Genomic DNA, 26,543 nt, shown 5'->3' with positions numbered 1-26,543 from the left:
CCGGTTCACCCCTGCGCCCCTGCAGGCCCAGCGCCGCACCCCCGAGCGCTGGGAGGTGGGGGAAGTTCCGGGGGGTCCCGAGCAGAGGGCGACGCCGCGACCCCAGCGAGCAGAGGCTCAGGTGTGCCCTGCTCTTCCGGGGCCCGTTTCTCCGTGGAATCTGGGTGTTTTCTTCTGTTTCCTGGGGTCTCTCTCCCCGCGCGTCATTCATCAAGGTGCCTAGCGGTAAAGTGAACTGGCAGAGGGATGTGGGGAGGGAGGCGTCTGGAATTACCCGCTTGTTTGAGCTGCCGTCCCCTCCGGTCTGGGACAGGGTGGGGAAGGGTGCTCGCCGGTGGGTGCTGGGCGGTCGCCACTGCAGGGCACCCCCGCCCCCAGACGTTAAGGCAGGCAATTCTTGGCACAAGGAATCCCGGCTGCCGGGAGGGGCGGCTGGGTCTTGGCTGCGGAAGCAGTTCTGCCGGCGGACCCGGGGTGGTCTTGGTGGGGTGGGGGCAGTGTGAGGCTCCAGCTCGACGTGGGCTTTGGCGACTTTGGAGGGGTTGAGATCTCGGGGAAGGGTCCGTGCCGGGGGTTTGGGGGGGTACCATTGTAGAGGAAGCCTCCCTGCCTCCTTCCGTGGGGTCGGGGGGCCGGCGAAGGAGGGATTATTCTTTAAATTCCTTTTTTAAATACCCGGTTTGTTTCTAGTATGTGCTTCTTGGCCCGCTTTCGGGACGACACGTGAGCCCTGGTTTTCCTCGAAGGCCCCTGGGCGTCCTGCCTTGAAAGGGAGCCCGGGAGCCCCTTTCTGTCACCCCCTCCCCTCTGGCGGGGGGGTGGAGGGCTTCCTTTGGCCTGAAGGAGATTGGGACAGAGGGAGGAGGGGGGCCCTTTTTGTGCACTTGGGCTGGGGGTGTGCTGCGTCCCTTCCCGGGGTGTGGGAACCCGGACGGCAGCCCCTCCAGGTGCCCCCTGGCGCGGGTCTCCGGGCCGGCAGGGTTGGGGCTGGGGGACGTGGGAGGGCAGCGCCCGGGCCGTGGAGGCTGGGAGGGCTTGGTGGGGGAGGGGGGAGGGGAGGGCGCGGTTGGGGGTGAGGGGAGGGGGCGGGGCGCCTCAGGCCTTGGAGAAGGTGGCCGCGGCGCCGACGGGGCCCCCGGGGGCCGCGCCTGGCTCCTCGGCCCAGCGGTTCATGCAGCGGCGCCGCGCGTTCATGAAGAAATTGCTGACGGTGTTGAGCTCCAGGCCGAGCTGCTGCGAGATGGTGACCTGCATCTCCTTCGACGGCCGCTTGTTCTCCTTAAAGATGGCGATCAGCGTGCGCCGCTGCAGGTCGGTGAACACCAGGCGCTGCTTCTTGGGCTGCAGCGCGCGCTCCTTCTGCTGCTCCTGCTCCTTCCGCTTGCAGGCTGCGGGCGAGCGGGCGGGCGGGCGAGCGGGACGCAGCGCCACCGTGCGGCCGCACGGAAGAAGACAGGCCACGCGTCCCGGAGCGGAGAGACACGAGGAAACACAGAAATACGCGGGAAACGCGAGAGATGGAGGGAGAGACAACCCGGGGACAGGGCCAAAAGAGACAGGGAGACACAGAAAGAGGCCAGGAGGCAGCGAGTAGAGACCGCCAGTAATGGAAGGAAGGGGGGGGGCAGACAGTCGTGGGCAGGAGACAGAGACAGAGGAGGCAGATGTGGAGGTGGGGAGAAACAGAAGGGGACACAGTGTGAGCACACCTCCACAGGCACGGGTCGCCACCCCTCCCGTCCCTCTTCTGCATGCTTGGCCCCCTCCCCAGCCTCATATCCCCAAACCCCTCCCCACCCCCCCAAGAATCCTGACCTCAAGAGCACCACTGGTGTTGGTGGCTTTCCGCCCTCCCTTCTGCAGCCCACACCTGGGGGGTGCTGGGGGAAATGACATGGAAACTCTACATGTGAGTTATTTGGCTCAGTGTAGACCTGGGTGAAAGAAGTGGTTAATTCATAGGTCCTTGGAGATGTGTCACAAAGCCCAGTAACCTCCCCCTGGAATGATGGGGCAAGGGGGTTCAGAAGGGGGGTGACAGCCCACGCTTCCTTCCCTGGTGTCCTCTGGCGCCTGGCCAGCTCAGGGACCCTGAACCAGGCTCACATGGGCAACCACTGCCTGATTCTGATATCTGAGCCCCCACTCTGGCCTCCCCCCACCAGCAGACTGAGACTGAGGTTTGGCTCCCCTCGAGTCCCCAGAGGAACTTCTGGAGCTGGGAGGATCTAAGGGGGGTTGAGAGACCAACCCTCCCTCTCCCAGGGTCACCTGCACGGAGGACCGGGAAGGCTGCAGGAGGCTGCCCTGTGGTCGGTGGATGCTTGCAAAGGGGAAATGGCAACATCTCAGGGTGGTGGAGCTGGGCTGGAGCCTATGGTCCTCCTCCTCCCTGCCCCAGCTCCAAAGCGGACCCCTCCCCTCAATGCCATGGGGGCCAGTGGGTGGAAAAGATGAGCTTCACCAGCCAGAGCAGGCTACTTCCCCCCGGGGGCTGCTGACATAAGCACAAACTCTATCAGAGTCTCAATTCCTCATCCACGTAGCAGTCAGGGGCAGTGGGTGGTGGACACCTGCCCTATCCTGCCTCCCTGCCAACCGCTTGCCCCAGCGACTCTGTCACCCCCATAGTGGCCGGTGGCACAGGCTGTACTAGCAGATCCCTGCTGCCAGGCCCAGTGGCCTGCTGGGACCACAAGCCAAGCTGGAATTTTTGGTTCCAGGACAGCCTGAACCCGATGACATGCCAGATCAATGTCCACACACGTCAGCAAAAATAAATGAATGTCCCCTGCACTGTGGCTCGTTTCTCGGGGACGACAGGTTCCCCTGTGTGACCTGACGCACCACGTCCCTCCCTGGCCCCCTCTGACCTGGAACACACACGGGGCTTCTGATTGGCTGTTTCAGGTTTCATGATTAAAGAAGAGTGATGATCAGAGGTTACCGGACATTTCAGAAAAGCCTCTAATGAAGGAGAGAGAGAAAAAGTGAGAAAAATGGCAGGAGGATTGGGGGATGATGCTCTCAGAAGAAACAGACAGGTCAGGCACTGTTGTAAGTCAGATTCTTGGAGAGGTAAGAGAAAAATACTGTATCCATGAAACAGGACCATGAAAGGGGAAGACAATGCTCTTAGAATTTAAGTATATAATAGCTGGAATAAAGTCAATGTAAGAATTGGAACGTAGGGAATTCCTGGTGGTCCAGTGGTTAGGACTCGGCGCTTTCACTGCCAAGGGCCCGGGTTCAATCCCTGGTCGGGGAACTAAGATCCTGCAGGCCATGTGACTGGGCCAAAAAATTAAAAAAAAAAAAAGGATTGGAACATAAAGCAAATATCCCTGGAAATACAGGTGGACACAGAGATGGAAAATGAGGGAAAGGTGATAACAAAGTTAGAGGATGAATGTGCAGGTTTGTCATCTGAGCAAGAGCCCATCCAAAACCAGAGGAAGGGAAGCCCAAATAAATTATATATATATATATATATTTTTTTTAAATCCATGGCTGGAAGACATGAGAGTTCAGTTTAAAAGAGCCCATGAAATGCTCAGCTCAATGAATGAAAAATAATACACTCCCTGAGGTTCATCCTTGTGAAATGTCAGGGACCCAGGATGAAAAAGAAGATAAAATGTCCCAGAGAGGAAAGCCACACGCCATTTGGAGACCTAAGAATCAGAGTGGCTTTGGGCTTCTTGAAAACTGGGAGCCAGTGGAACAATGCCTTCAAAATTCTGAGGGAAAACTGTATTCAGCTAGAATTGTGTGACCGGCCAAACATAAGCATGAAGGTGGACTAAAGACATAGTCAGACATTCAAGGTCTCCAGAAGTTGACTTCTTTATACCCTTTCTCAGAAAGCTACTAGAGGGTGTGTTCCATCAAAATGAGGAAGTAAATCAAAAAAGGAAGGTGCGGGAATCAGGAAATGTGATTCAACCTAGAGGAAAGGGAAAAGCGGTCCCCCAAATGAAGACGGGAGAGCCTGAAAGACAGCAGGACAAAGGCACCAAGGGCACGGAGGGCAGTCCCATTCAGGTCAGAGCAGAAGAACCAAGGGAAATGGAAATGTCCTAACATGCGTTGGTTTCGAACTTTGATGGAGGATGTGGGAAGAGTTTGTGATTGGCAACAATTAACTCCTGGAAAAACAAACAGCCGTGCAAGAAAGGAAAAGCAATCCTGGTACTGTATGAGGCAAAACCCAGGACATGAACAGTGTACCGGGCAGCCTTTTGTATACAAGACAGGGGAGTGAGAACATTTGTTCGTATTTTATCTGCTTAAAGAAATGTTCGAAGGAAGCACAAGCAACTGCCTTGACCTCCCATCTCCTTGGAACCTGGCAAGCCTGTGAGACTCACCAGAGGAGGCCACATCCCCCACTCTTTCAAGGGAAAGCTGGGTCTCAGGCAGCAAGGCCAGGGAAGAGTCAAAACTCAACCAGGCCTTTACGTTCCAAAAGAGGCCTTTCTTGCCCTCCTGTTGCGATCATCAATTCATTCATTCACTCATGCATTCATTCATTCTCTTAGCAATTTTCTCATGAGTTCACTATGCATTTACACTAGGGACAGATATACAAATGCTCCTTTGTATCAATGCTCTAGCTTGCAAGAGCTTTGCATGTGCAGGGCCTTATAATTCCATAGGGCAGGAAGTTTCCTTCTTACTTACTCAGAGAAGGTAAGCCCCTCGCCCAAGTTCGCCCAGCAAGTCCTGGCAGGGGCAAGACAGCAGCCAGAGTTGACTGGCAGAGGGGAGGGAGGTAAGATGTGGGTCGCCTCTTTGCCCCCGGCCTCCCCCTTCTCCAACCCAGAGCCTAATGGGGGCCCCAGAGGCAGAGGCTGGGGGAGGGGCCGGGCGAAGCAGAGCGGTGAAAAAACTTCGCGTTTTGTCGATCGCAGCAAAAAGAGGCTCCGCTCGCCCCCCTTCCCAGCGTTCAATCTAATTACAGCTCCTCACAGCCTGGATCGATCCGGGCTCCAGTCGGAGCTGTTTACCTCGAGCAGCTTTTGTCACCGCTTCCCTCCCCCACAGACCCCGGCGGCGCCTGCCTGGAGGCCCCTGCCCCTGGCGGGGGTGTGAGTGCCAGCATGGGAGGTGCCCCAAAGCCCCCCAGCAGCCGGTCCTATCGCTGCCCTGCCCCTCATCAGTATCCCTCCCAGCGCCCAGCATCACCCGGGTCAGCCCTAAAAACCAGTGCACCGCTGGAGGCAGCCCCAGAAGGAGGAGAGGCCTGGGTATGGGCCCCTTTCACAGAAGTGAAAACCAAGGCTGCCAGAGGACCGGCCAGGGAGCAGGGCTGGGGAAGAGGAGCCCGGGGAGCAGCCTGGGATGTACTCATGGCACCAGCCAGCAGCCTCACACTGCCATGCCACTGCTGCGGCCACCTCTTCCACGATGGTCTCCAGTGGGGACCGCCACTGTGGTGTACCTGCATCGCCTCCTCCACCTGCATCACTTCTCCCTCCATCACCTCCTCCACCACCCCCACCTCCTCCACCTCCATCACCTCTTCTGCCATCACCTCGTCTCCACCACCATCGGTGTCCATCTACCACCATCCCTTCCATCATCTGCATCAGTTCCACCACCAGCCCCTCCTCCTCCACCATTACCACCACCTGTACCACCACCACCTCTCTCCGCAGCCGAACTCCATCATCAACACCACCTCTGCTCTCATCACCTCCTCCACTTGCACCTCCACCACCGTCACCTCCATTTTATCCCCTCCACCACCGTCTCCTCCAAAATCCTCACCGACACCATCAAACCCCATCCTAGAGTCCACCTTGTATGTGCCCAGCACAGGGGGACTCAGCCCAGGTTCCCCCACCAGGGCCACCCAGCCTGTGGTGGGGAGACAGGGAGTGGCCTCAGACACAGGCCCTCACCACCAACCATGGCTGCCATGACAGCCAGCAGAGGAGGAGTCAGCTGGGCTGGCCTGTGGGATTGGTGTGGTGGGGGGCCTTCATACATGCTCTGGGACCCTGGGTGGGTCAGTTCCCTTGCAGGGCCTGCCTCAGTCTCCTCAGTTGCAAAATGGGACGTTCTGCCTCCTTCAAACATTTTTCAGGGCGCATCAGCTGCCCCAGCCCTCCCCATCTCACTCGGCCCCTGGTCCCCCACTGCCTCTCTGTTCTCACCTCCTCCTGCTGCCCCTCACTCAGCTCACTCCTCCGTGGCCACACTGGTCACCTCCCCCGGGCACAGTCCAACCTCAGGGCCTTTGCACTGGCTGCCACCTCTGCCTGCATCGCTCTTTTTTATTTATTAATATTTATTTATTTATTTGGCTGTGACAGCTCTTAGTTGTGGCACGTGGGATCTAGTTCCCCGACCAGGGATCGAACCTGGGCCCCACGCATTGCGGGCACAGAGTCTTAGCCACTGCACCACCAGGGAAGTCACTGCCTGCGTTGCTCTTCCCACGTTTCTTCATTGTTCCCTTGCCTCCTTCCATTCTTCGCTCAAATCTCTTCTCTGTGAGGCCCACCCTGACCCCCCCCCCAATTTAATACTGCAACTTTCTCCCTCCTCTGCTTTTTTCTTTCTTTTTTCCACACCATTCTCCCACTCTATCCAGGGGTGCCACAGAGTGAGGGTTTTGGACCCAACTTTCTCTCCTGTCCACCCTCCATGACCCCGGGGACTGAGAATCTGATACTTGGAGCTGCTGATTCCAAGATGCTCTGATCTTAAAGATGGTGGGGAAGGCGATGGAGATAGAAATGATTCAGGTGGAGGAGGGGGTGCAGGTGCACCACAGTGGCGGGTACACCCCATCCTGTTTCCCTCATTGCTATCAGTCTTTTTGGAGTCCAGGGATGAGGAGGGTCTGGGGCTGGCTCCTGGGGGGTCCCAGAAGCCCTGGAGGAGATCAAAGGAGATACAGAAGAGACCTTATTCCCAAATCAGCTGCCTCACGGGGAGCCCAGCAGGCGCTAACGGCAGGCTTTTCGGCTGGTCTGGCCCGCGGTTCCCGCAGTGACTGACAGGGGAGCTGACCCCGCCCCAGCGCTGGCCGGGACTCCAGGTAGGAGGGTGGGCCCTGTTGGTCCACGTTTCGGGTGGCGGCAACGGGAGGTGAGTTGGGGGGACCCTCAAGTTCCCTTTCATTTCAGACCCTTGGAGACTTGCTCCCATGGCACCTCTGTCCCTCCTGCCTTTCTACAAAGCTGCTCGCGTCCAGGGGCCCAAGAGGGCAGTCAGACCCGTCCCCACCGTGGATTACTGCGTGGTGACGGCCTCTGAGTCTCAGGTTCCTCAAATGGAAAATTGTCTTAATCATGATCTCTGCCTTACCAGGTTCTGAGAAGGGGTTTAGCCAGAAAAGTCTTGAATACGATGGTGGGGCTGGGATGAGGCTCCCAGCTCCCATATGGGGGCCCGGGGAGGAGCTAGGCTCTGGGCCCCACTTGCAGGGCAGCCGTGAAGTTTCTCCCCCTCTCAGGGCAGGCCTCAAGCCTCAGCACCTTCCCTAGAATCTTCCTGGAGGGGAGAGGGATGGAGAAAATGAGGTCTGGAGTAGGGAGTTGGGCTGCCTCAGCCCAAGAACTCCTAGACATCCCTCAAGGCCCAGCCCCAGTTGCCCTTGCCCCAGGAAACTCTTCCCCTCACCCTCAGCAGAGCCCCAATTCTCTCCCCTAGGAGCCTGCTGGTGCCCAGCACAGAGTGGATCCACGGGAGGCTGCCGGCTGGCTGTGTTGTCCAATGCCTGACACCCCTATGTGGGTGGTAGGGGACTCAGCCCAGACTGGAAGACCCTGCGCAGGGAGACCCGGCTGGTCACTGCCCTGGAGGGTCCGGTAAAGCAGGGGGACCCCAGGGAGGGCCCTCAGCAGGGAGCACCCTGTCCCCAGTCAGCCAGGGAGAAGCTGGGGCTGTGCAGCAGGAGGGGGAGGGGGTGTGTCCGTGGATTCAGTCGCCCCTCAGTGGATGGAGAGGATCAGGTCCGCAGTGGAGGGAGCTAGGGTTGCACCTGTTCACCCCCATCATCACCTGACAGACACCCATCTCCTCCCCGCCTCCGTCTCCCCCTCCCCTCTGGCATCCTGCACCTTCCTCCTCTCCTCCTCCAGAGGCCCACTGTGGTCTGGGTGGGTGACATGGCGGGATGAGTGCCCCTGCTGTGCCTGTCCTGGGCCATCCCTGGCCCCAGCCGGCTGAGCACGCGGGAGTCTGCCTGTCCCCCATCAGCTGGGTGTGCCTACGTGGGGCTGCACAGGGCCTGGCCGGATGGAAGGCGGTGCGTGCAGTGTGGCTTTGCTGTGTTGGAAGGGGTAGCCACGCACCGCAGACCGCACGCGCGTGAGGAACGGAGAAACTGGGAGGGTAGCCAGAGCCTTCGGTGCGATAGGCAGACAGGTGGGCAGCGGGTGGGGACCTGGGGGGCGGTGGGGACAGAGGCTCAGAGGATGTGGCCGGTCCGTGGGCAGCGGCGGAAGACCCGGGGGCCAGCAGGCCTCAGCGTGACGTTTGCTTGCAGCTGGTCTCGGGGTTGGGGACACAGCGTGGATGTCAGACAGAGGATGCAGTGTGAAGAATCAAGGGCGGAACGTGACTTGCTGGGTGTGACAGCCAGGGTGCGTAGCGCTGAGCCCACTGGGTCTGAGTCTACAGGACGTAGGATGGGCCGTGAGACCCCCGGGGTGGCCCCTGTCTGTCTTCCGGCCTTGGGCCTGCTAACTGCCCCACTGCCCTGCCCTTCCCCATCAGCGGGGACGCCGGGCCTGGGCTCCGGGGGCCGAGTGGCCCTGAGCACACAGTCTGTGGACACAGTTTTCCTGGTTTCTAAAGCGGGCCCAGCGACCCCTGGTCCTGATGTCCCCATCTGTCCGTGGGGTTGGGGGTCCCAAGCAAAGCTGGCTCCACATGCGGGCCAGGGTGGACCCTGCAGCTGCTCACTCCTTCCCCCCTCCCCCCCTTCACTCACACAGTTACCAAGCACCTCCCGTGTGCACCGTGTGCACCGTGTGCAAGGTCCCACGGAGCCTCGATGTGGTGTGAGAACACCGTCACCCAAATAATCCACAGATACAGGGAAACCGATGACTGACTGTTCCCAGACGGGGCTGCCAGCTGGCCCCGCTGTGCAGCTCGGGATGGAGGTGGGCATGGTTGGGCTATCAGGGCGGGGTGGGGGGAAGACATGAGCCCGGCTAGGGGGGAACAGATCCGGAAGAAGCCAGGTGGCATCAGGAGGGTGGCTCCCCCCACTGTGGAAGCCTGGGTCTGACAGGGGAGGACAGCAGCCAGACGGCGGCCCCAGAAGTGCCCATCCCTCTGTGTCACCCTCCGTGCAGTGTCAGAGCCGCCGCGGAGCCACTCGCGCCTGCCCGCAGGGCCCCGGCCCCGTGTGCCGGTACCACCCCCTTCCCAGGATCTGTCTACCTGGGCACCGGGTGGTGGTGTGGGAGCGGGAGCCAGAGCCACTGTCCCGTTCCCTCCCCTCCGGCCACCTCCCGCGCTCAGCTCAGCTTCTCGGGGCAGACAATTCAATACGGAGCCAGGTCCCCGGCTGGGATGATGACCGGTTTCCTTGGCGACACGTCCCACCCCGGCCACCAGCTGCTCAGCCCCAGGTGTGGGCCACATTGATGCCACCACCCTAGTGGCTTGTCCCCACTGGGCTGAGCTGCCCTGAGCATCCCCCGCTGGCCTCCCCTGGCCAGGGACAGTGAGTGACTTGCCCAAGGTCACACAGTGAGTCACTCGGAGGGGAGCCCGGAGCATATACATGCCTCGGACCTGCTTTATCCACAGCCTGCGCTCCTCAGGGGTGGGGGGGAGGGGAGTCATCTCCAGCGAGACGGTGCTGAGCCAGGCCCCTGCCCTCAGATGTGGACCCCCTGGAAGCCTCAGCAGCCCCTCCTCTGTCTCCGATGCCTCACCACTCTCTGCCCCTCCACCCCTCCCCTGCCCGCCAGGTCCACCCCTCCCCCTCCCCCAGCCTCTGAACGCACCTTGGCTGTCACCCAGCCTCCCTCCCCACCCCCCTGCTTCCCCTGATGGGATTTTAATGGCCGCATTTTCAAATTAGTTCTGAGCCTTTCAAAGACTTATCAGGGAAATGAGCGTTTCCACCGGGTTCTGGGCTGCCCCTCCCGGGGGGGGGGGGGGGGCGCTCCATCTGGTGGTTGCAACGCCTGGGGATGGGGGGACGGGGGTGTCCAGGGGCAGCTCTCATGCCTTGAGACCCGCCCCCCAATTCAGGCACTGGGGGCAAACCTCATCAGCGGGTGCACACAGAGCTTTTATTTTTAAAAAAAATGTTAAGAGTCGCAGCGGCTGACAGCTGTAAATGGATTTGAAAAAGATGACAGGAAAGGAACCTTCGGTGATAAGAAAAAGCATAGAGAAGCCAAAGCAGAAAAGGCCAGCGTGGGGGGGGGGAGGACCCAGCATTTCAGTGACTGGGAAACTAAGCCACAGATAAACTCAAAACTGTCGTGCTGCGCGTGCTCACTGCAGCCCTGGGGGCGACGACAAACCACCTGGAACTGTCCTAAATGTCCATTGGGCAGGGACGTGGTTGAAGACAGAAGGAAAGGGCCAAACAGAATACTATGCAGCAGGCAAAAATGCCTTCGAGGCTCTCGGATGTGGATGTGCCGGCTGTCGGTGAAGCAAAAGCACAGCAGAACCGGTGTTTTTTAAAAAGAGGAAAAGGAAAAGGAAAAGGACGCGCATTATGGCTGCCGGATGAAGTGTAACCTCTCTTTCGGAGGAGCAATACGAACTGCGGTTTACAGAAAGGGGACTTGCTCCACTTAAATTTGGAACTTGGCGAATGTGTCCGCTGTGTGAAAAAAAATAATACAGCATTTTTTAAAGAACAGGGTGGGTAGACAGGAGGGAGGCGGAGGAAGCAAGCAGGGACTTTGCCGTTGCTCCGACGCGCGCAGGAGGCTTTTCTTTACGTGCTTCGTTCTCAGCCGGGCTGAGGATTCTAGTCTCCATTTGGGGAAACGGAGGTGCGCAGGGGAAGCGCCTTGTCCACAGTCCCGGGCCTGACCGCCGCCGCACGCATCCCTCCCCAAGCGCCCCGGCCCCCGCGCTGTGCTGTCTGCATTCCAGGAGCTGTGACCCGACGTTCCGAGCGCACAGCCAAGCGCGCCAAGTCCGCCGCCGCCCTGGGTTGGGCCAGAGGGAGGCGAACCCAGAGGCGGCTCCCCACGGGTGGGATATGACTTCCCCCGGGGTAGGATGCGGGCACTTGTTGAGGGCGCGCCGGTGACCCTGAGGCTCGGAGGCCGCGGGTGTGCAGTGCAAGGGGCCGGGTCCTTACACTGGGCTGCGTGCGCCCATGTCCCTCCAGGCTGTGGAGGGCGGATGCACGCTAGATCCTTCTGGGTTTGTGAGATCCCACGTCCGCTGAGGACAGACGTGCGGAACGTGGCGGCCCCGGCTGCACTCCGCGGCTTTGCCGGCACTGCGGGGCGGCGTTGACCTGGTGGTGGAAACTGAAGCACCGACATCTTCCCTAGTGGGCGCGGATGCGCTAGGGTGCGTAGAAAAGCATGAACCCTGCTGTGCCCGCACCAGGTCCCCCATCACCTACCTCCGTCACCGCGGGCGGACGTGACCCTCTCCCAACCCCCCCAGCTCTAGGGAGTGGGGTCCGGACCGCAGCTACCCGGAAGTGGATGGGTAGGAGAGGTGGCCCAGCGGCTCAGCTGGGGGCCCGTGAAAAATTCCCAGGCGCCAGCGAAGGTGTCGGGGGGACGGAAGTGGGTTCTTCCCTGCTCCCCCAGCACCGGGATGTGCCAGACCCCGACCGGAGGGCGGTGGGGGTCCTGGGCCGGAGTCTGCGCGCGCTTGCCGTAGTGTGGATGTGGGCGTCTACACTTGTGTCCCGTCAGGATCTACACTTATATCCCCCGTTCCTTTGCATCTCCGCTTGCGTTCCCCGCGTGCAACTACACTGTGTCGCTGGCACTGGCATGTCTACACTCCCGTCCCCTCTCTCCAGAGGCCCGCGCCGGCCATGGGCGCCTCTCCTTGTCCGTTTCCACCTGCTGCCAATTTGTGGCTTTACGCGTGTGACTCTAGGTCTAAGCCCCCGGCCTACCCCACATCTGTCCATAGGGCAAGACACCAGCAGCAGGAGAGTCCCCCCTTTTCCTAGCCCCACCACGTCCACACCTACTTGGCAGAGGGGAAACTGAGGCTGCAGGTGTCCCTGGACTGCCCAAGGTCAGGTGGGTCACCCAGGCTGCCCCTGGCTCCCGGCCAGCCTCTTCCCTCCCCCACGAGCACAGCCTTCCTTATTGATCAAGGGCCATATTTAATTAAACACTTGATTCAAACCAGCCTGAGCTCCCCTGGTTCAGCTGAGCTCGCTGCTACGTACAAAGACTCCAGCCGCAGGGGTCCAGCCTCCATCCTTACAGCAGCTCTGGCTTCCCACCTCCCAGCCTTTGTCCTTGGTGGTTCCACCTGCATTGACGCAGGACAGAAGGTTAGGGCCGTGGAAGGAAGTTTCCTCTACTTCTGGGCTCTTGGGAGCCACGAGGCACGGTACTAAGCAGAAGAACGATGAGCTCTGACTTACTGTAAGAAGCCCCCTCCAGCTTTGGAGTGAGGACATCAGGGGAGGGAGTGGAGCCTGGAGACCAGCAAAGAGGAGGCAGCGGCCAGAGGTGGGTTGCTCAGACTAGAGTGGTGATGGTTGATAGGGAGGGAGTTTAGGGAGAATGGCTGGGTCTTGGTTAGTCCTAGGATTTTCAGGTAAGGGGACTGCAGAATAAAGGAGCCAAAGCCCAGCTCCAGCTCCTCACCCGGGAGATTCCTCTGTGTGCTTCTCTGTGACGTGGGAACGACCATCCTTGTCTCTCAGGCAGGAAGGTACTATCGGGACTGGGGTCCAAGGAGGGCTGGACCTCCAGTTCAGGGCCCAGGTTCCCCCTGAGGACTGGCAGCCAGGAGGGGGCAGTTCACCAGGAAAAGCAGAAGCGGGTGGCTCTGAGTGCAGCAGGAGGACCCATCCCCAGGGTCCCTGGTGGTCCCTGGGGGGACTCTCATGGGTCCGTGATCCTGTCCAACTCTGAGTCGGAAGGACAAGTGCAGGCCTGCCCTCCCGGCCCAAGGGTCACCCAAGCGGTTTGTAAAGTGGACCTTGACACGACCTTGAGAGCCTCCCTCCTGTCCCTGGCCTCAGTCCACTGAGCTCCCCTCCCAGCCTTTGTCTCTGCCAGGCCACCTGCCCGGAATGTCCCCCCATCTCTGAGGGAGGTGGGAGCCTGAGCATCGCAGGCCCCATTTACTAAAGGCTCTGAGTCACCCTGAGTGCGCAGCACTGGCAAGCACCCTTCTTTCAGCCTTGGCTTGCTGGTCTGTAAAGTGGGCTCAACACCCAAACTGGCTTAAAAGGTCCCTCCTTTCTGGTGGGTGAACCGAGGGGGAGGGGGAGGGCTTCCGGGCATCCCAGCCCGCCCCCTCCCCATCTGACAACCTACCCCTCTCCTCTCCCTCCCCCTCTGCGTGGAAATGAAAGCCAGAATCAGTGAACCTGGGCAGGGTGCTGGTGCCGCCCCACTTGGGTCTTGTGGTCTAGAAGGAGGGACTGGTTTGGGGGACCCAAGACATCATGCACAGCCCCTCATGGCCCTGGAACACACAGCCCCGGACAGTATCCCCCCACTCCCTGCTTCCCTGAGGAGGCCTGCAGCGTCCCCTCCAGGTCCCAGACCCCTTCTGGCTCCCCTTCCCCACTCTCTGTGGGTCCCACAAAGCACAGGCTGCCAGGGATGACCCAGGTCCTCCCTACAGACAAGGAGATGTGGGTGTGAGTGGGTGATTAAGCAATGGGGCCTCAGGGTACAGGGTCTGTGAATACATCCTGAGGGGCTCTGGGGGGGGCGGGGTTGATAAGAAAAACCTCAACAAATACCTTGGAGGTGGTATCTGATTCTGTCCATTTCTCAGATGAGGAAACTGAGACTCAGACCCTCACCCAAGATCAGTCAGTGACTGAGCCCGGGTGAGGCCAGGTCTCCGAATTCTCCACTGGGGTGGCTTTCTGGAGGGGTCTGCAAGAGGTGTGGACCCTTGTGGGTGGATCAAGGTCAGGTTTTACTGAAGGTACATTGGTCTTTGCAGGGGTGGGGGGATGGGGGGAGGGGAGAGGGGGTGGAGAGTGCTTGCGGGGGGGATGGATAGTGTCCCTCCAAGTGGGACTCTGGAATTGGACCTTGTGGGTGAGTCTCTTCTTCTCTTCCCATTCAACACCTGTCCGGGATGGTGGCTGCAGAATGGGGGGAGGGGTGGGGGAAAAGCCTGTCCTAGCCTGGAGGGGGGCAGCTGGTGTGCCTTTCCCCTTTCCATCACCATCCCTTCCAGACTCCAGGCCCCTGGCCACCGCACTGCAAAGCCACCGCCAACCCTGACATCTGCCCTCACCGTGCCCACCCCCTGTCACCTCCGGAAATGGCTCCCTCTCTGCCTCAGTTTCCCCCACGGCCGGTCTCCCACAGCCTTCAGGGATTCTGGGTCTGGGGCTCATCGGCAGGCGAGAAGGAGGAGGAGAAGGCCCTTCTTTCAATCGCCACCATCTGATATTTTATATATATTTTCTGATCAGTTACAAAAAATACTTTTCCTCCGGAGTTGCAATTTAAACAATATTTGAAGACGGCCGAAGTTATCGACCCGGCGACGGTGATGAATTAGAGACGGTAATTCGAATTCATCGACCGCCCCGCCCCCGTGGAGTCCGCCAGCCCCTCCCCCAGCCCCTCTCCCGTAATTACTGTTTGAGACAGAGTCGGGGAGGGCTTCGAAGAGGCGGCGGCTCCGAAGCTGTGGGAATCTGAGGATCCTGGGGTGGAGTAGGGCTAGTCACCACCCCCCACCATGGCAGTGGGGTTGGGGGGATGCAGGATGGGCCATCCCCAGAATGTCAGAGCCAGAGCCTGGCTCCCCCAATGCACACACATTGTACAGGGGGGTAAACTGAGTCACAAAGAACAGGCAGGCCTGGCGGCAACGGAGTGGGGGACCCTCAGGTCTACCTGGCCAGATTTCTTGGGTGCTTCAGAGAAACAAAGAAACTGCTCTTCCCTCCTAAGCCCCAGAGTCGGGAAGGAGAGAGGCGGGGGAGCTGGGAGGTGACAGGGTCCAGGCTAGTGGAACCCAGCAGCCGGGCAGCCGCTGGGACCTCTCCACTCCCCTTTCCAGTCTCTCCTTTTCTGTCTCTTTGACTTTCTCGCTTCTTTTTTTTTTTTTGCCACTCTCTGTCCTTCCTTACCTATCTCTCTTTCTCTCTGTCTCTCCGTGTGTCTTTCTCCCTCCTGGTCCAGCGCAAGGACGGGACTACCTGACGGGAGGTCCGGAGCAGCTCGGCCAAGAGGCGAGGCCGGAGGCGGGCCAGCGCGAGGGGGTGGGACTGGGGCGCGGAGCTGCAGGGTCCCGGGATGGGGCGGGGAGGAGGGAGGGCGGCGGTGAGTACTCCCTGCCGGGGTTGGACTGTGCGGGTCTGGGCGCCGGGAGGTGCTTTTGGCTGTCGCTTGCGGGTCGGCGCGTTGCGGAGGGATGTGCCCCGCCTCCCCCACCAACCGCTGCGATTTGCCGCCACTTAACGGCTTTTCATTCGCGCAGCGACCGGAACTAAAGGCCTCTCGGCCGGTCGGTGCCTAATTACCCCGGCCCGGCCACCGCTGACATCCTAAGGCCAGCCCCGCGCTGTGGACGGGGTCCTGAACGCGCTAGAGGTGTGGCGGGGGCCCAGGGCCGGGCGCGCGGACCAGGCGGACGGGGGTGGGGTGGGGTGGGTGGGTCACGCGTAGGCAGCGGCCTGGAGGAGCCGGGGACAGGCCGGGTGTCGCGGCTCAATGTCGCCTGGACCTGAGCATGTGCCAGGTCCTGTGCTCATCCTCTCCATTCACCCCACGTACCCCTGAGACGGCCACTATTCTGACTCCCACTTCGAAAGGGGAAACCGAGGCTCAGAGAGGTGAGGCGTCTGACTGCCGCCGCAGAAGCCAGGGAGGCCCGGCTGGGATGCAAACGCAGCCTCAGTTTCCCCTGCCCTCCCCGCACTGACACCGACTCTGGGAGCTGGTGCCCTGCTGGCTGGCACTGATCCCTCACAGCAGCACCCGCCACAGGGACTTCTCACCTGAGGCTTGTCGTTCTAAGACGCCCTGGCCAATCTGTTGGGTGGCCCCGAAGTGCGCCACTCAAATACCACAAAGAGGTCCAGTTAGTTAAATGACAGTGACGGTGGAAAAAAATGGAAAGTGGTGTGTCCTTTGGGTACACACATGTCAGACACGATGTCCCCAAAATACACGCGCCGGGGAGGAGGCCGAAGGTGGCCAGTGTACAGTAAGTCAAACCTCACAAGTGACCCCATTCGCTGGGGGCTGCTTAGTACCTACAGCGTCAGAGCCATGCCCTTGACCTGCTCCCTGATCACCTGCTTCACACACGGCACGCTGTGGCTGTGTGCTGGTGTGACTGAGTGTCCCCCGTGAGCACACCTGTGTCACTGCATGTGTCATGAGCAGTGGGTACTGCCCTTACACACAAGACCCTCCAGGTTCCTGATGCCATTTCTAACATTTCACGGCCACCTTCCCACGCACTTGGTTACCTGCCACATCAAAGGAGGATTTAGTCCCCAATGTGGAGAATCTAGGAAGCCTATCCGGGGCTCAGGCAGTCACCTTGTTCTGCAGAAGGGGCAACTGAGGCCCGCGTGTGGGTGCAAGTCCCCCAGGTTGTCCAGGACGCCTAGGGGGAGGGGAGGAACGAACACCGACCCCTCTCCATCCCCCAACGGCACCCCCTCTTCCCCAGCCCCCCTGCCCGGCCCTTCACAGCCAAGTGCCTCCCTGCCTCCCCGCTTACGGGGTGCCTGGTTTGAGCCCCAGTCCACTCCATCCAGCCCCACTCGCCCCTGTGCGCAGAGAAGCGATCGATCAGGCGCCCGGGGCCGCTATTGTCCCCGCTGCTGGGGCAGCTGCAGCCCCTCCCCAGAGTGGCCAGGAAAAGACTCCCCCCCACCCAAGCCAGGCCACCGTGGTGAGAGTGGGGGCTCTCTCCTGCACCCCACCACGCACACCCAGGAGAAGTGGTCCTGGCCGCAGGCTCTCTGGGGGCAGGTGTGGACCCAGCTGTTGTCAGCTGGGAGGGAGGAGGGAGCGAGGGGAGGATGAGCATCAGTGTGAGTGAGACACGGAGACAGAGGCAGAGAGAGGTAGAGAGGGAGCGGGACAGAGAGAAGGAGAAAGAATGAGACCAGGAGGAAAACGGAGACAGAGCAAAAAAAATAGATCCCAGTTCGCCCGACAGAGAGAGAAGTAGAAGCGAGAGAAACACAAAACGGAAAAGAGAGGCCAGTGGGGTGCGCGCACCCTATACAGGAGCAAACGCGTGGGGCGGGCGGCCGGCTGGGGTGTAAAGGCCTCCGCGCCGCGCAGGCCGAGGGTCCCCCGGGCTGCCCCTCCCCCGCCCGTTCTCGGGTGACCTTTGCCAGCGGCCGGAGAGGGGGAGGGGGCTATCGATCGCAGAGGCCCAGCTACAAAGAAGCGCGCGCTGGGGCCGGGGGCTGAGCGCGGGCCCGGCCCTGGCTGCTAAGGTTCTGGCACCCGGTGCACAGTCCCGGCGCTCTGCCCCGGGGCTGGAGGCGCAGCGAGGGATCGTTTGGGAGGAGGGGAGTGGCACCCCGAGCTGAAAGCGGCGGCGCGTCTTGGGCACCCACCCCCTAAAACACACACGCACACATCACACACACAATGAGCGACCCTGCTGGCAGCTTGGGGATCCTCCAGCAGTCTAAAAAGGGTCCAGGAACCCCCTCCCAGTTCCCGGAAGGGCTGGGCGGGAGTCTACGGGAGGGACGGCGGCACAATCCTTTTCCCCCTTTTGCTGACGGAACTGACGGGCAGGGGCGCAGATCACGCTCTAGCCTCCCGCACGGGGGTCCAGAGTGGGGGGCGGGGCGCAAGGCCGCCGACTGGGGAGGGAGCCGGGGCTCTCCGCTGCCGCACTGCTTGGTGCTGGGGAGCCCCGAGCCGGACCCCTAGGGTCGGGCGGTACGCGCCGCGCTCCTACCTGCGAGGCGCAGCGCCGACATGCGCTGGAACTCGGGCTCCTGCAGCCACTTCCACATCCTGCGGAAGGTCTCGCGGCCCGACTTGAGCTTGCTCCAGGGCTTGGGGTTGCGCAGCAGGTCGGAGAGCGTGCCCTGCGAGCGGCACAGGATGCGCTGCGCGAAGATGGCCTGCGGGATGCTGTAGCGCTTCAGCTCCGCCGTGATGCGCTGCGCCACCTCCTTGGTGTTGATCTCCTCGGCCGCCGCGCCCGCCCCGGGGCCGCCGCCTCCCGCGGCCGGGCCGCTGCCGCCGGAGTGAGGCCCGTGCGCTCCGGCCGCCGCCAGCCCGCCCAGCGGCGCCAGCAGCCCCCCGGTGCTCCCGGCGCCCGAACTGCTGCCGCCGCCTCCGGGCAGCCCGCGGGCCAGCGCGTCCTCCGCGCGACCCAGCAGCGCGGCGTGAGGCTCGAAGGCGGCGGGCGGCAGCAGCTTGTCCCCCGCCAGGTGGCCCGGCGCGCCATAGGCTGCCAGCGGCGGCGGCGGCGGCGGCGGCGGCGGGGGCTGAGGGGCGCCGTGCAGCGCGGGCGGCAGTGCGTTGGGCAGCGGCGAGAGCGGCGACCCCATGGCGGGCAGCTCCTTGCCGTAGGGCCCGTAGAGGTGGCCCACGGAGGCGAGCGCCGCGCGCTCGTCGCGCATGAGGGTGAAGCTGCCGCTCACGCTGGCCGCCAGGCGCTGCGGCGGGGGCGGCGGGGGCGGCGCGGCCGCCGGGTGCGGGTGCGAGTGGGGGTGGCCGCCGTGCGCCCCGGCTACGGCCGCGGCCGCCGCGTGCTGGTGGAACTTGTCAGCCACGGCCGCGAGCGGGGGCAGGTGCTGCAGGGGCGTGAGCGTCGTGTAGGTGCCGCCCAGGCCGGGGGCCTCGCAGGCCATGCCCATGGCCGGGTGCAGCGGGCCCGCCAGCTCCCCGCGGAAGTCGGCGCCGCCGCCCGCGCCGCTCGAGCCGCCCGCGCCCCCGGCGCCCCCGGCGGCGCTGCCGCCGCCGCCGTCCAGCAGGCTCGCCATGCCGGCCACCAGGCCGGGGCGCCCGGGCGCCACCAGGCCGCGGTGCGGCGCCGCCGCCGAGCGCGCGTGGCTCGGGCTCAGCAGCTCTCCCGCCTGCGCATGGGCCACGCCGTGCAGGCCCCCCAGGCTCTCCAGGCTCAGCTCCATGCTCGGCCGCCGCGCGCGGGCCCCTCGCCGGCTCGGCCGCCCGCCCGCCGCGCGCGCTCCTTGGCGCCGGCCCGGCGCGCTCAAGGCCGACGCATGGCCCCCGCCCGCTCCCCGGTGGCTGCGCGCGAGGCTGCCCGGCTGAGCGGCGCACGGCCCGGCCCGGCTGCGAGCGCGGCCACCAGGATGTGGCGGGGGAGCGGCCGCCGGCGCCCGGGCCCGGGTCTGACGTCAGTGCCCCCGCCCACCGGCTCCCCTCGCCGCCACCTCCCGCCGCCTTGCTCTCCGCCCGCCCCGGCCCCTTTCAGCGCCAGGCAGGCCGGAGTGGGCCAGACTCCGGGCTTCTGGGGTCCCCTGCCTCTGTCTCCGCCGTGCCCCCTGGGGACTGGTCGTACCCGGGGACAGTGGGCGCGGGTCGAGGACAGACTGCCGAGGTGAGGCTGGGGACCTTGTCTCTGGGTCTCTGATTCCCTGTCTCTCCCGAGGGTCGTGAAGGTTACTTTCCTACCTGGCACCCATGAGTCCATCTTTAGGGAGTGCGCAGGAGCGTGGCTGAGTGGAGGTCTGTGATCGTGCGCCCCCCGACCCACACAGACCCCCCAGGAGGTGGTCCCTCTGCTCGTTCACCTCCCTCTATCTCAGCACAAGTAGGGAGTCACAGCCCCCTACAAAGGTCTCTCTGGAGCGAGTGTGCTGAAAGGGGGTCCTCAGGCTGGGTCACGGCCTGTGCCTCCCAAGTGTCTGGATCTGCCCCCATGTGTGGGCACCTGGGCCTCAGTTTCCCCAGCTGTATAATGGAGCGCCTGGCCTCAGGGGTGCCCAAGGCACCTCCCACTTCCAGGTCCTTCTAGTTTCCTTCATCTCCAGCGTGGGAGCGGCTTGGGGGTGACTCTTGAAGAACCCCTCTCCCCCTCCAGATCAGGCAGGCTGAAGGCACATCCTCCCACCTTCCCACAAAGCCCCGGTCCAGCTCCACGCTCTCCCTGGGGTTTCTCCTATTTTTTTTTTTTTTTTGCAGTACACGGGCCTCTCACTGTTGTGGCCTCTCCCGTTGCGGAGCACAGGCTCCAGACGCGCAGGCTCAGCGGCCATGGCTCATGGGCCTAGCCGCTCCGTGGCATGTGGGATCTTCCCGGACCGGATCACGAACCCGCGCCCCCTGCATCAGCAGGCAGACTCTCAACCACTGCGCCACCAGGGAAGCCCCGCTTTTAGGGGGGAGCGAGGGTGCTCCTTTTCCTCACCACGTGGAGACAGGTGAGGTCCAGGGATCTCTGGGAACTGGGATAAATGAGGGGGCCTCCCACACTCAGAGAGACCCCCCCCAGGTAATCCCTCTATTGGAATAAGATGCAGATCAGGGAGGGGAGTCTGGAGTGGCCAAGCCAGACCCCAAGGGGTGTCCCCATCTGAAGGCCAGAGTGTGGGCTGAGGAGGGACTCGCCAAACCGGCCCCACCCCTTCTTCCTTCCCCATACATCTGCCCCAGGGGGAAACCTTTGCCTTTTCCAGAATGGGGAGGGGAAGGGTAGAGCTAGTAAGCCCTCTGCTAGGGTACCCTGGGAACCCCCACCTCGAGGGGAGGACTAGGGCTCTAATCTGCGGGCGGAGGGAGGGGAAGACCCTATCAGCGAGCTAGCCCCCCCCCCACCGCAGACCATTGGGGCAGCCCCTCCCTCACCACCTTCAACAGGATTCCCGCCCCTGTAGACGCGGCTACGCATTGGAGGTTTGATTCTCTGAACTGCCACTGGGCTTGGACCCTGTGCCAGGGCCCTTTCTGTGTCTGTTTCCCCTTCTCTGACGGGGAGGAGGGTGCCTTCCTGCCTGCCCCAGCTGAGAGCCTGGGGCACATCTGTGTTTTCCATCATAGCGGGAGAGGGAGGTGGGGGTCTCTGAGTGTGAGGGAGTTGGGGAACCAGGATGAGCTGACCCCCAGCTTTGGAGAATTGGACAGTAGAATGGCCTGGGGTGGGATAGGGCTACAAGGGACCCCTCTTCGTGCCTTGTGCTCAGGACTTAGCATTTAGCGGCTGCCTACGCTTTCCCAGGCACGCACACTCTTCACCGAGCCCCAAGGGGAAGTTGCACGGCTGCTTTGCTTCTGCCTCAGGTCCAAGGTAGACTGTGGCACTGATTGTTCTGCCATTCTTCCCAAGGGCCAACACTGCCCCCAGGTCCAGGTCCATGACGTTTTCAATTCAGGACTTATATACAGTTTCAGGTTATAGATCAGTACACCCATATTCCAGGTAGGAAAACAGAGGTGGCAGAGATGGGCAGGTCTGGACAAGTGAATATCACCCTCCCCATGCAGATTCCAAGTCTGGGAGGTTGGGTTCTGGCTGTGCGGGGCTCCAGCCCCCCGCCCCCCCATCTCACTCGCCAACAATCACAGATAATTAAAAATAATCGTGGGATCTAAAAATCAATCAGCCTTCATAAAATGATCGCATCCCAGGCCCAACAAGCGCAGATCAGGCGGGTGCGGGGGGGGGGGGGTCTCTATGGGTGGGAAAGCTAAGGTGGAAGGAAGTGCTCCCAAAGTCAACCAAGGGGTGCTCTGTGGGGGTCAGGGCCATGCAGCCTTTTACCTCCATCTTTATATAAATATTTCCTCCAGCTTCTCACTTTCACTTTTATAACAAGCATGTGTGCCTTTTCTAACGGGGAAAGCGTCCATTTTGAAAGAGGAAGACCAGCAGCTTTGAGATGAAGGAGCCCCCTCCCCTCTGCTGCCTCAGGACACCCTGAGCACCTCCACTAGGCAGGGGATGCCAGGCGGGGGAACCAGGCTCATCCAGGTGTGCGCAGTCCTGCACCCCTTTTAGGCTGGACATTCAGACACCCACAGGGACAGGGATCCCGCTCCCGCAGAGGCTATGGTCCCCCTGGGAGATTGAGCAAAAATTTGCCACCCTCCAGAGAGTGAGCGGAGAGCCCCCCTGGAGCTCCGGAACCGGCTTCCCCCACCAGTGGCCTTTTAGTAATTAGTAAAATAGAATTGAGCTGACCACGGACGGGCCGGTGGCTCAGGCCCTGATCGATCTTGGGTCATTAGGCAAATTGCGGCAGGGGGAAGGGTGGGCTGGATGGGGGCAGGGCGACACGCATCCTCGCCCCTGCCCCGACCTTGGCCACGTGGCGGAAGCTCTCTGGCCTCAGTATCCCGTCCAGGAAAATTGGAGTTTGACGCTTGGAGCCCGCGTCTGTGCCTGGGGGTGCCTCGGCCCACGCTGGGCTGCCTCTGTCAATGCCCACCCTCTCTGTGCACAGCCGGGCCTGGGAGAAGCCGGGAAGTGCAACACCGCATCCCCCTTACCCGGGGGCTTGCAGCGTCCCGCAAGCGGCAGGGAGGCTTGGCTGGAGCTCGGGCCTCCTCCCCGCTCCGGGGGGCCCAGCCGTCTCCTCCGGTTCAACACCCCCAATCCGCCCCAACTCGAATCAGTACCGTCCACCTCCTCTCTTCTTGGACAGGCAACATTCCTTGTTGTTTTGACTCCAGATCGCAGCCAAAAATATGGGGGGGGGGGGTGTTATACTCAAAGTTTTCCCTTTCCGGGCCTCTGCTAGGCCCCTGCACGGTTCTCTGCTGATTCTGTGATTCGATTTGTCGCCCACGGAAATGAAACTCACCAGCCGCTGCGCACCTTCCTTTTTGTTTAGAGCGAGGTTTTAATAAATAGTGACGATTAATGTCCCCCTTCCAGTCCCGCCCAGCCCGAGATCCGTGTCAGCCCCAGGTACAGTCCCCCAAACCTGCAGACGCCCCAACTTCTGGCCGGCTCGCACTTGGCTGGGCCCACGTGCTCCTCCAGACTCCTGCGCCTTCGTTCGGGCGGGGTCGGAGGACTTTATTTAGATTGGGGGTGTGGGGGGAGGGCGCTAGACTTTTCCTGCCCGGCCGGGGGTCCCGGCCCGGCTGCCCTCGCGGCGCCCGAAGGTTCCAGTCTCGGACGTTGGGTGTGCGGACATCCCAGCGCCGAACCTGGGGCGCCACGACGTTGGGGTTTCGCAGCTGGCGGGCAGAACGTCCGAGCTTCCTGCCCGCGGTCGCGGGGCGCCGGGTCGCGCTGGCCCGCGGGGTGGATGCTCCCGCGGGCGTGTCGGCGACAGCTGCGCCCGATCGATCCCCGCGCCCGCCCTGGCTCCGTTGCCCGCGCCACGCCGCGCGGCTCCATCGAATCCTCATCGCTCCTGGGCCGAGCCTCCCGCCGCGCTCTCCGCAAACACCAAGCTTGTTTGCGCCCGGGCACCCGAACCGGGAGCCCGCGGCCGGCGGGGGGTTCCCTGGGGCCCCGCGTCCTCGTCCCTCTCCCCCAGCAGCTCGGCCTCCGCGGGCCCGGGAGTTCCAGGCACAGATAGCGGAGAGAATTCCACCCCCACCACTACGACTCCGGGTGGGTGGTCGCGGCCAAGCCCGGGCTGGAGCGCGGGGCGCCCGGATTGCGGAGCTTGGGCCCGCACCTCCTGCCAGGTCTGGAAAGTGACCCGCAGGGGCGAGGGTACCCCAGGGCTCTGGAGATCTGCTTGCTCACCTCCCGCCCGCTCCGCCTGCTTTCGCTCCCTCTGCGCGCCGGGGATCGCGTGCAGGTCCCGGAGCTGGGCTGGGGGCCTGGAGCCTAGGACGCCGACCTTGTAAATACGGAGAGGCCGAGTTGGAGGCGCAGCCAGAAGGGGCTGGGGACACGAAGACGCCCCCCTCAGGCCCGAACCCCTGGTCTCTCGGCTCCTTCGTGATCACAACCCGTCGTCCCCACCCCCCCACCCCCCGCCGCCTGCTAAGTGAGGAAACTTCGACCTTGTTCCGCGGTGTGCAGTCGGGGAAATTGAGGCCAGGCCAGGCAGGGCGCGGGCTGCGGCCTCCCGGAGGATGGGAGAAGGGGGCGCCCCACTACCCAGCTCCGCTGACCGCGCGGCCCGGGCATCGCAGGCCGCTGACTTCCCCGGCGCAACGAAACCCGCTTCTGGCGCCCGCTCCGGAGAGGCCGGGCCATCCCCGCGGCCAAGCTCCGGCCCCGACAGTGAAGCGAGTCCCCCCACCCTGGGCGGTCCTGAGCGTCCTCTGCCCTTCCCGGAAGGGACGCTCCTTTGACAAGTAAAGGTGTAAATATATATATATTTAATCCACTACGCTTTCGTCCTTGCAGAAAGGCGGCCCGCGGATCTGGACCTGGGGGTGGGACGGGGCACGGTGGATGGGTTCGGGGAGGCGCCAGGCCGGGTGATCCCGGCCGGACTGCAGCGGGGCTGACCCTGGGGTACCTCCAGGAGCTACCTTGGCCCGGGTCGCAGCGCGGGCTCTGCTGAGCCCGAGCACGCCAGCTTCGACCCCCGGGAGGGTCCTACCCTGGATCCCCAGAGCCCCGGACGAGACGACAGAGGCGGGGGTGGGTAGCACAGGCCTGGGAGAGCGCCCACTTTTCCGATACGGAGACGGAGGCCCAGCGGGGACGGAGGACTCTGCCCCCCCCACTCGGGGAGGGTCCGACGCCCCGCCCCCGTGGGTTACCCTCCGCGGCATCCGGCAGGGGAGCCTCGCCCTGGCCTGGCGCCCCATTAATGCGCCATTTATCTGAACACACCCGTGCCCTTTCCGCTGGGCCAGGAAGGGGGAGGGGAGGCAGAGGAGGCTTCCCGGCCCCATCCCCAAGGCTGCCCGCCCCCTACCTCCTAGCTGCCCTCTAGGTCTGTCTCTTTTGCTTGCACCCCTGGGGGCTGAGGGGATCTAGGAGACTTGTCTGAGGGACACTGAGAAGTTGAGAATGGGACCGGGGTGCGCGCCCCGCCAGGCAGAATCTACACGTCAAGGACGGAGGAACGGAGCTGGGCTGTTCACCTGATTTAACAAACCCCTCTGCGCAGTCCCCACCCCGGAGCTGAGGCTGCAGCCCCCGCCCTCCAGGTGTAGCTCCTCTACTTGGGGAGGAGGAGACAAAGATTACAGACACTCTTGCCCCTGAGGGCAGGACTGGGGGGAGGGAGCAAACTTCCTGGAGGGGAGGACCTCGAGGCTGGGTTTTGTACAACGTGCAGGAGTCTGAGTCAGGTAGGCGAGTCCACGGATGAAAAGACCCCTTCTAACTTGGGGCAGAAGGGAATGGAGCAGGGGCAGGAGGCTGGCGTTAGCTCACAGGCCTTCATCAAGGAAATATTTGTTAAATGAGTCAATGAGATAAAACTGGGACCTGACGGGAGGGGGTGGGTGTCAAAGCCAGGCCTTGAACGCCAGGCTAAGTGGGGCTGGGCTTTCTCTCCTGGGCTGGGATGCCAGCAGGAGGGGGTCCCAGTGGCCTCTAGAACAACTCCTTCCAGCCCCAGTCTGTACAAAGAAGCATCCTCATGGATGTGGTGGGGGCTGAATGCCTCCCCCTCCCCCCAGGGCGGTGACAGTGGGGGAGGGAGAGGTGTTTGTTCCTGAGCCCAGCAGGTGAGTCACCGAGGTGTGCGGGAAGGAAACAGTTTTCTCCTTCCTTCTATCAGCTGCCGCCTTCTTCCTCCCTCCCCAGGTGTGTACATGAGGGGGTTCCCCGAACCCTGGCGGGTCACGCGCCCAGCAGAACCCGGTTCTACCTGCCTGCCCTCCCCCCACCCCAGCAATGCTTGCTGTGCGCTTGGGGAGGTGAGACTCTGGGGGAGCAACGCTAATCATCCCCATTTTTCAGATGAGGAAACTGAGGCCCTGGGAGGTTCAGGGATTTGCCCCAGACCCCCAACCGGTGAGCCGACCGACCCCAGGCCTGAGTCCCAGTGTGTGCCCAGTTTGCATGTGTTGTGGACACACCGGTGTGTCCAGCTGGGGATAGAGTTGGTCTTGGCGGCAACGCTGAAGTCCCAGCCGAATCTGTGGGGCACGGGGTCCAGCTACACAGAATATCCCTGCCTGCGGTCCCTCCCTTCAACCCAGCGCTTTGGACAGTCCCAGGGACTCGGGGGAGGGGTGATGAGGAGGAGACTGAGAGGGACACTCCAGCCTGCACTTTCAGGGCGTCCCCTATTCAGGGCCTGTGAACCAGCAGCCGAGCCATGGGGGCTAAAGTTTGGAGGGGCTCCTGCCTCCTCCCCCATGACTCCCACCCAGCCAGATAACCATTAAAGGAACTGGGGAAAGGTAGGGTCAACTGGGCTCCTCCAGAAAAGGCCGCTGCAGTCCCGCTTGAACTCTCTCCAGCTTGACTTCTGGGGAGCCCCGGGAGTGGGGAGAGCAGAGCCTGGCCCAGACACCCCAACACGGAGGGACTGAGAGGGTCTGCCAGGAAGGAGAGGGGGGTCTTGATGCCCCCCTCCT

General features: G+C 62.3%; 1 protein-coding gene across 1 annotated transcript; it reads right to left on the bottom strand.

The window, feature by feature from the left end:
* Nucleotides 1-1,095: 1,095 nt before the first annotated feature.
* On the bottom strand, nt 1,096-19,258 carry ONECUT3 (one cut homeobox 3). The gene is made up of 2 exons (XM_060146747.1): nt 18,076-19,258; nt 1,096-1,388 (listed from the first exon to the last, which is right to left on the bottom strand). The coding sequence occupies exons 1-2, from the start codon at nt 19,256-19,258 to the stop codon at nt 1,096-1,098; spliced, it is 1,476 nt and encodes a 491-aa protein (XP_060002730.1).
* Nucleotides 19,259-26,543: the final 7,285 nt, after the last annotated feature.

The sequence above is a fragment of the Lagenorhynchus albirostris genome, chromosome 3 (genome assembly GCF_949774975.1).
Source record: "Lagenorhynchus albirostris chromosome 3, mLagAlb1.1, whole genome shotgun sequence".
In the NCBI taxonomy this organism is placed as follows: domain Eukaryota; kingdom Metazoa; phylum Chordata; class Mammalia; order Artiodactyla; family Delphinidae; genus Lagenorhynchus; species Lagenorhynchus albirostris.
This window is presented reverse-complemented; position numbering and strand designations above follow the sequence as displayed.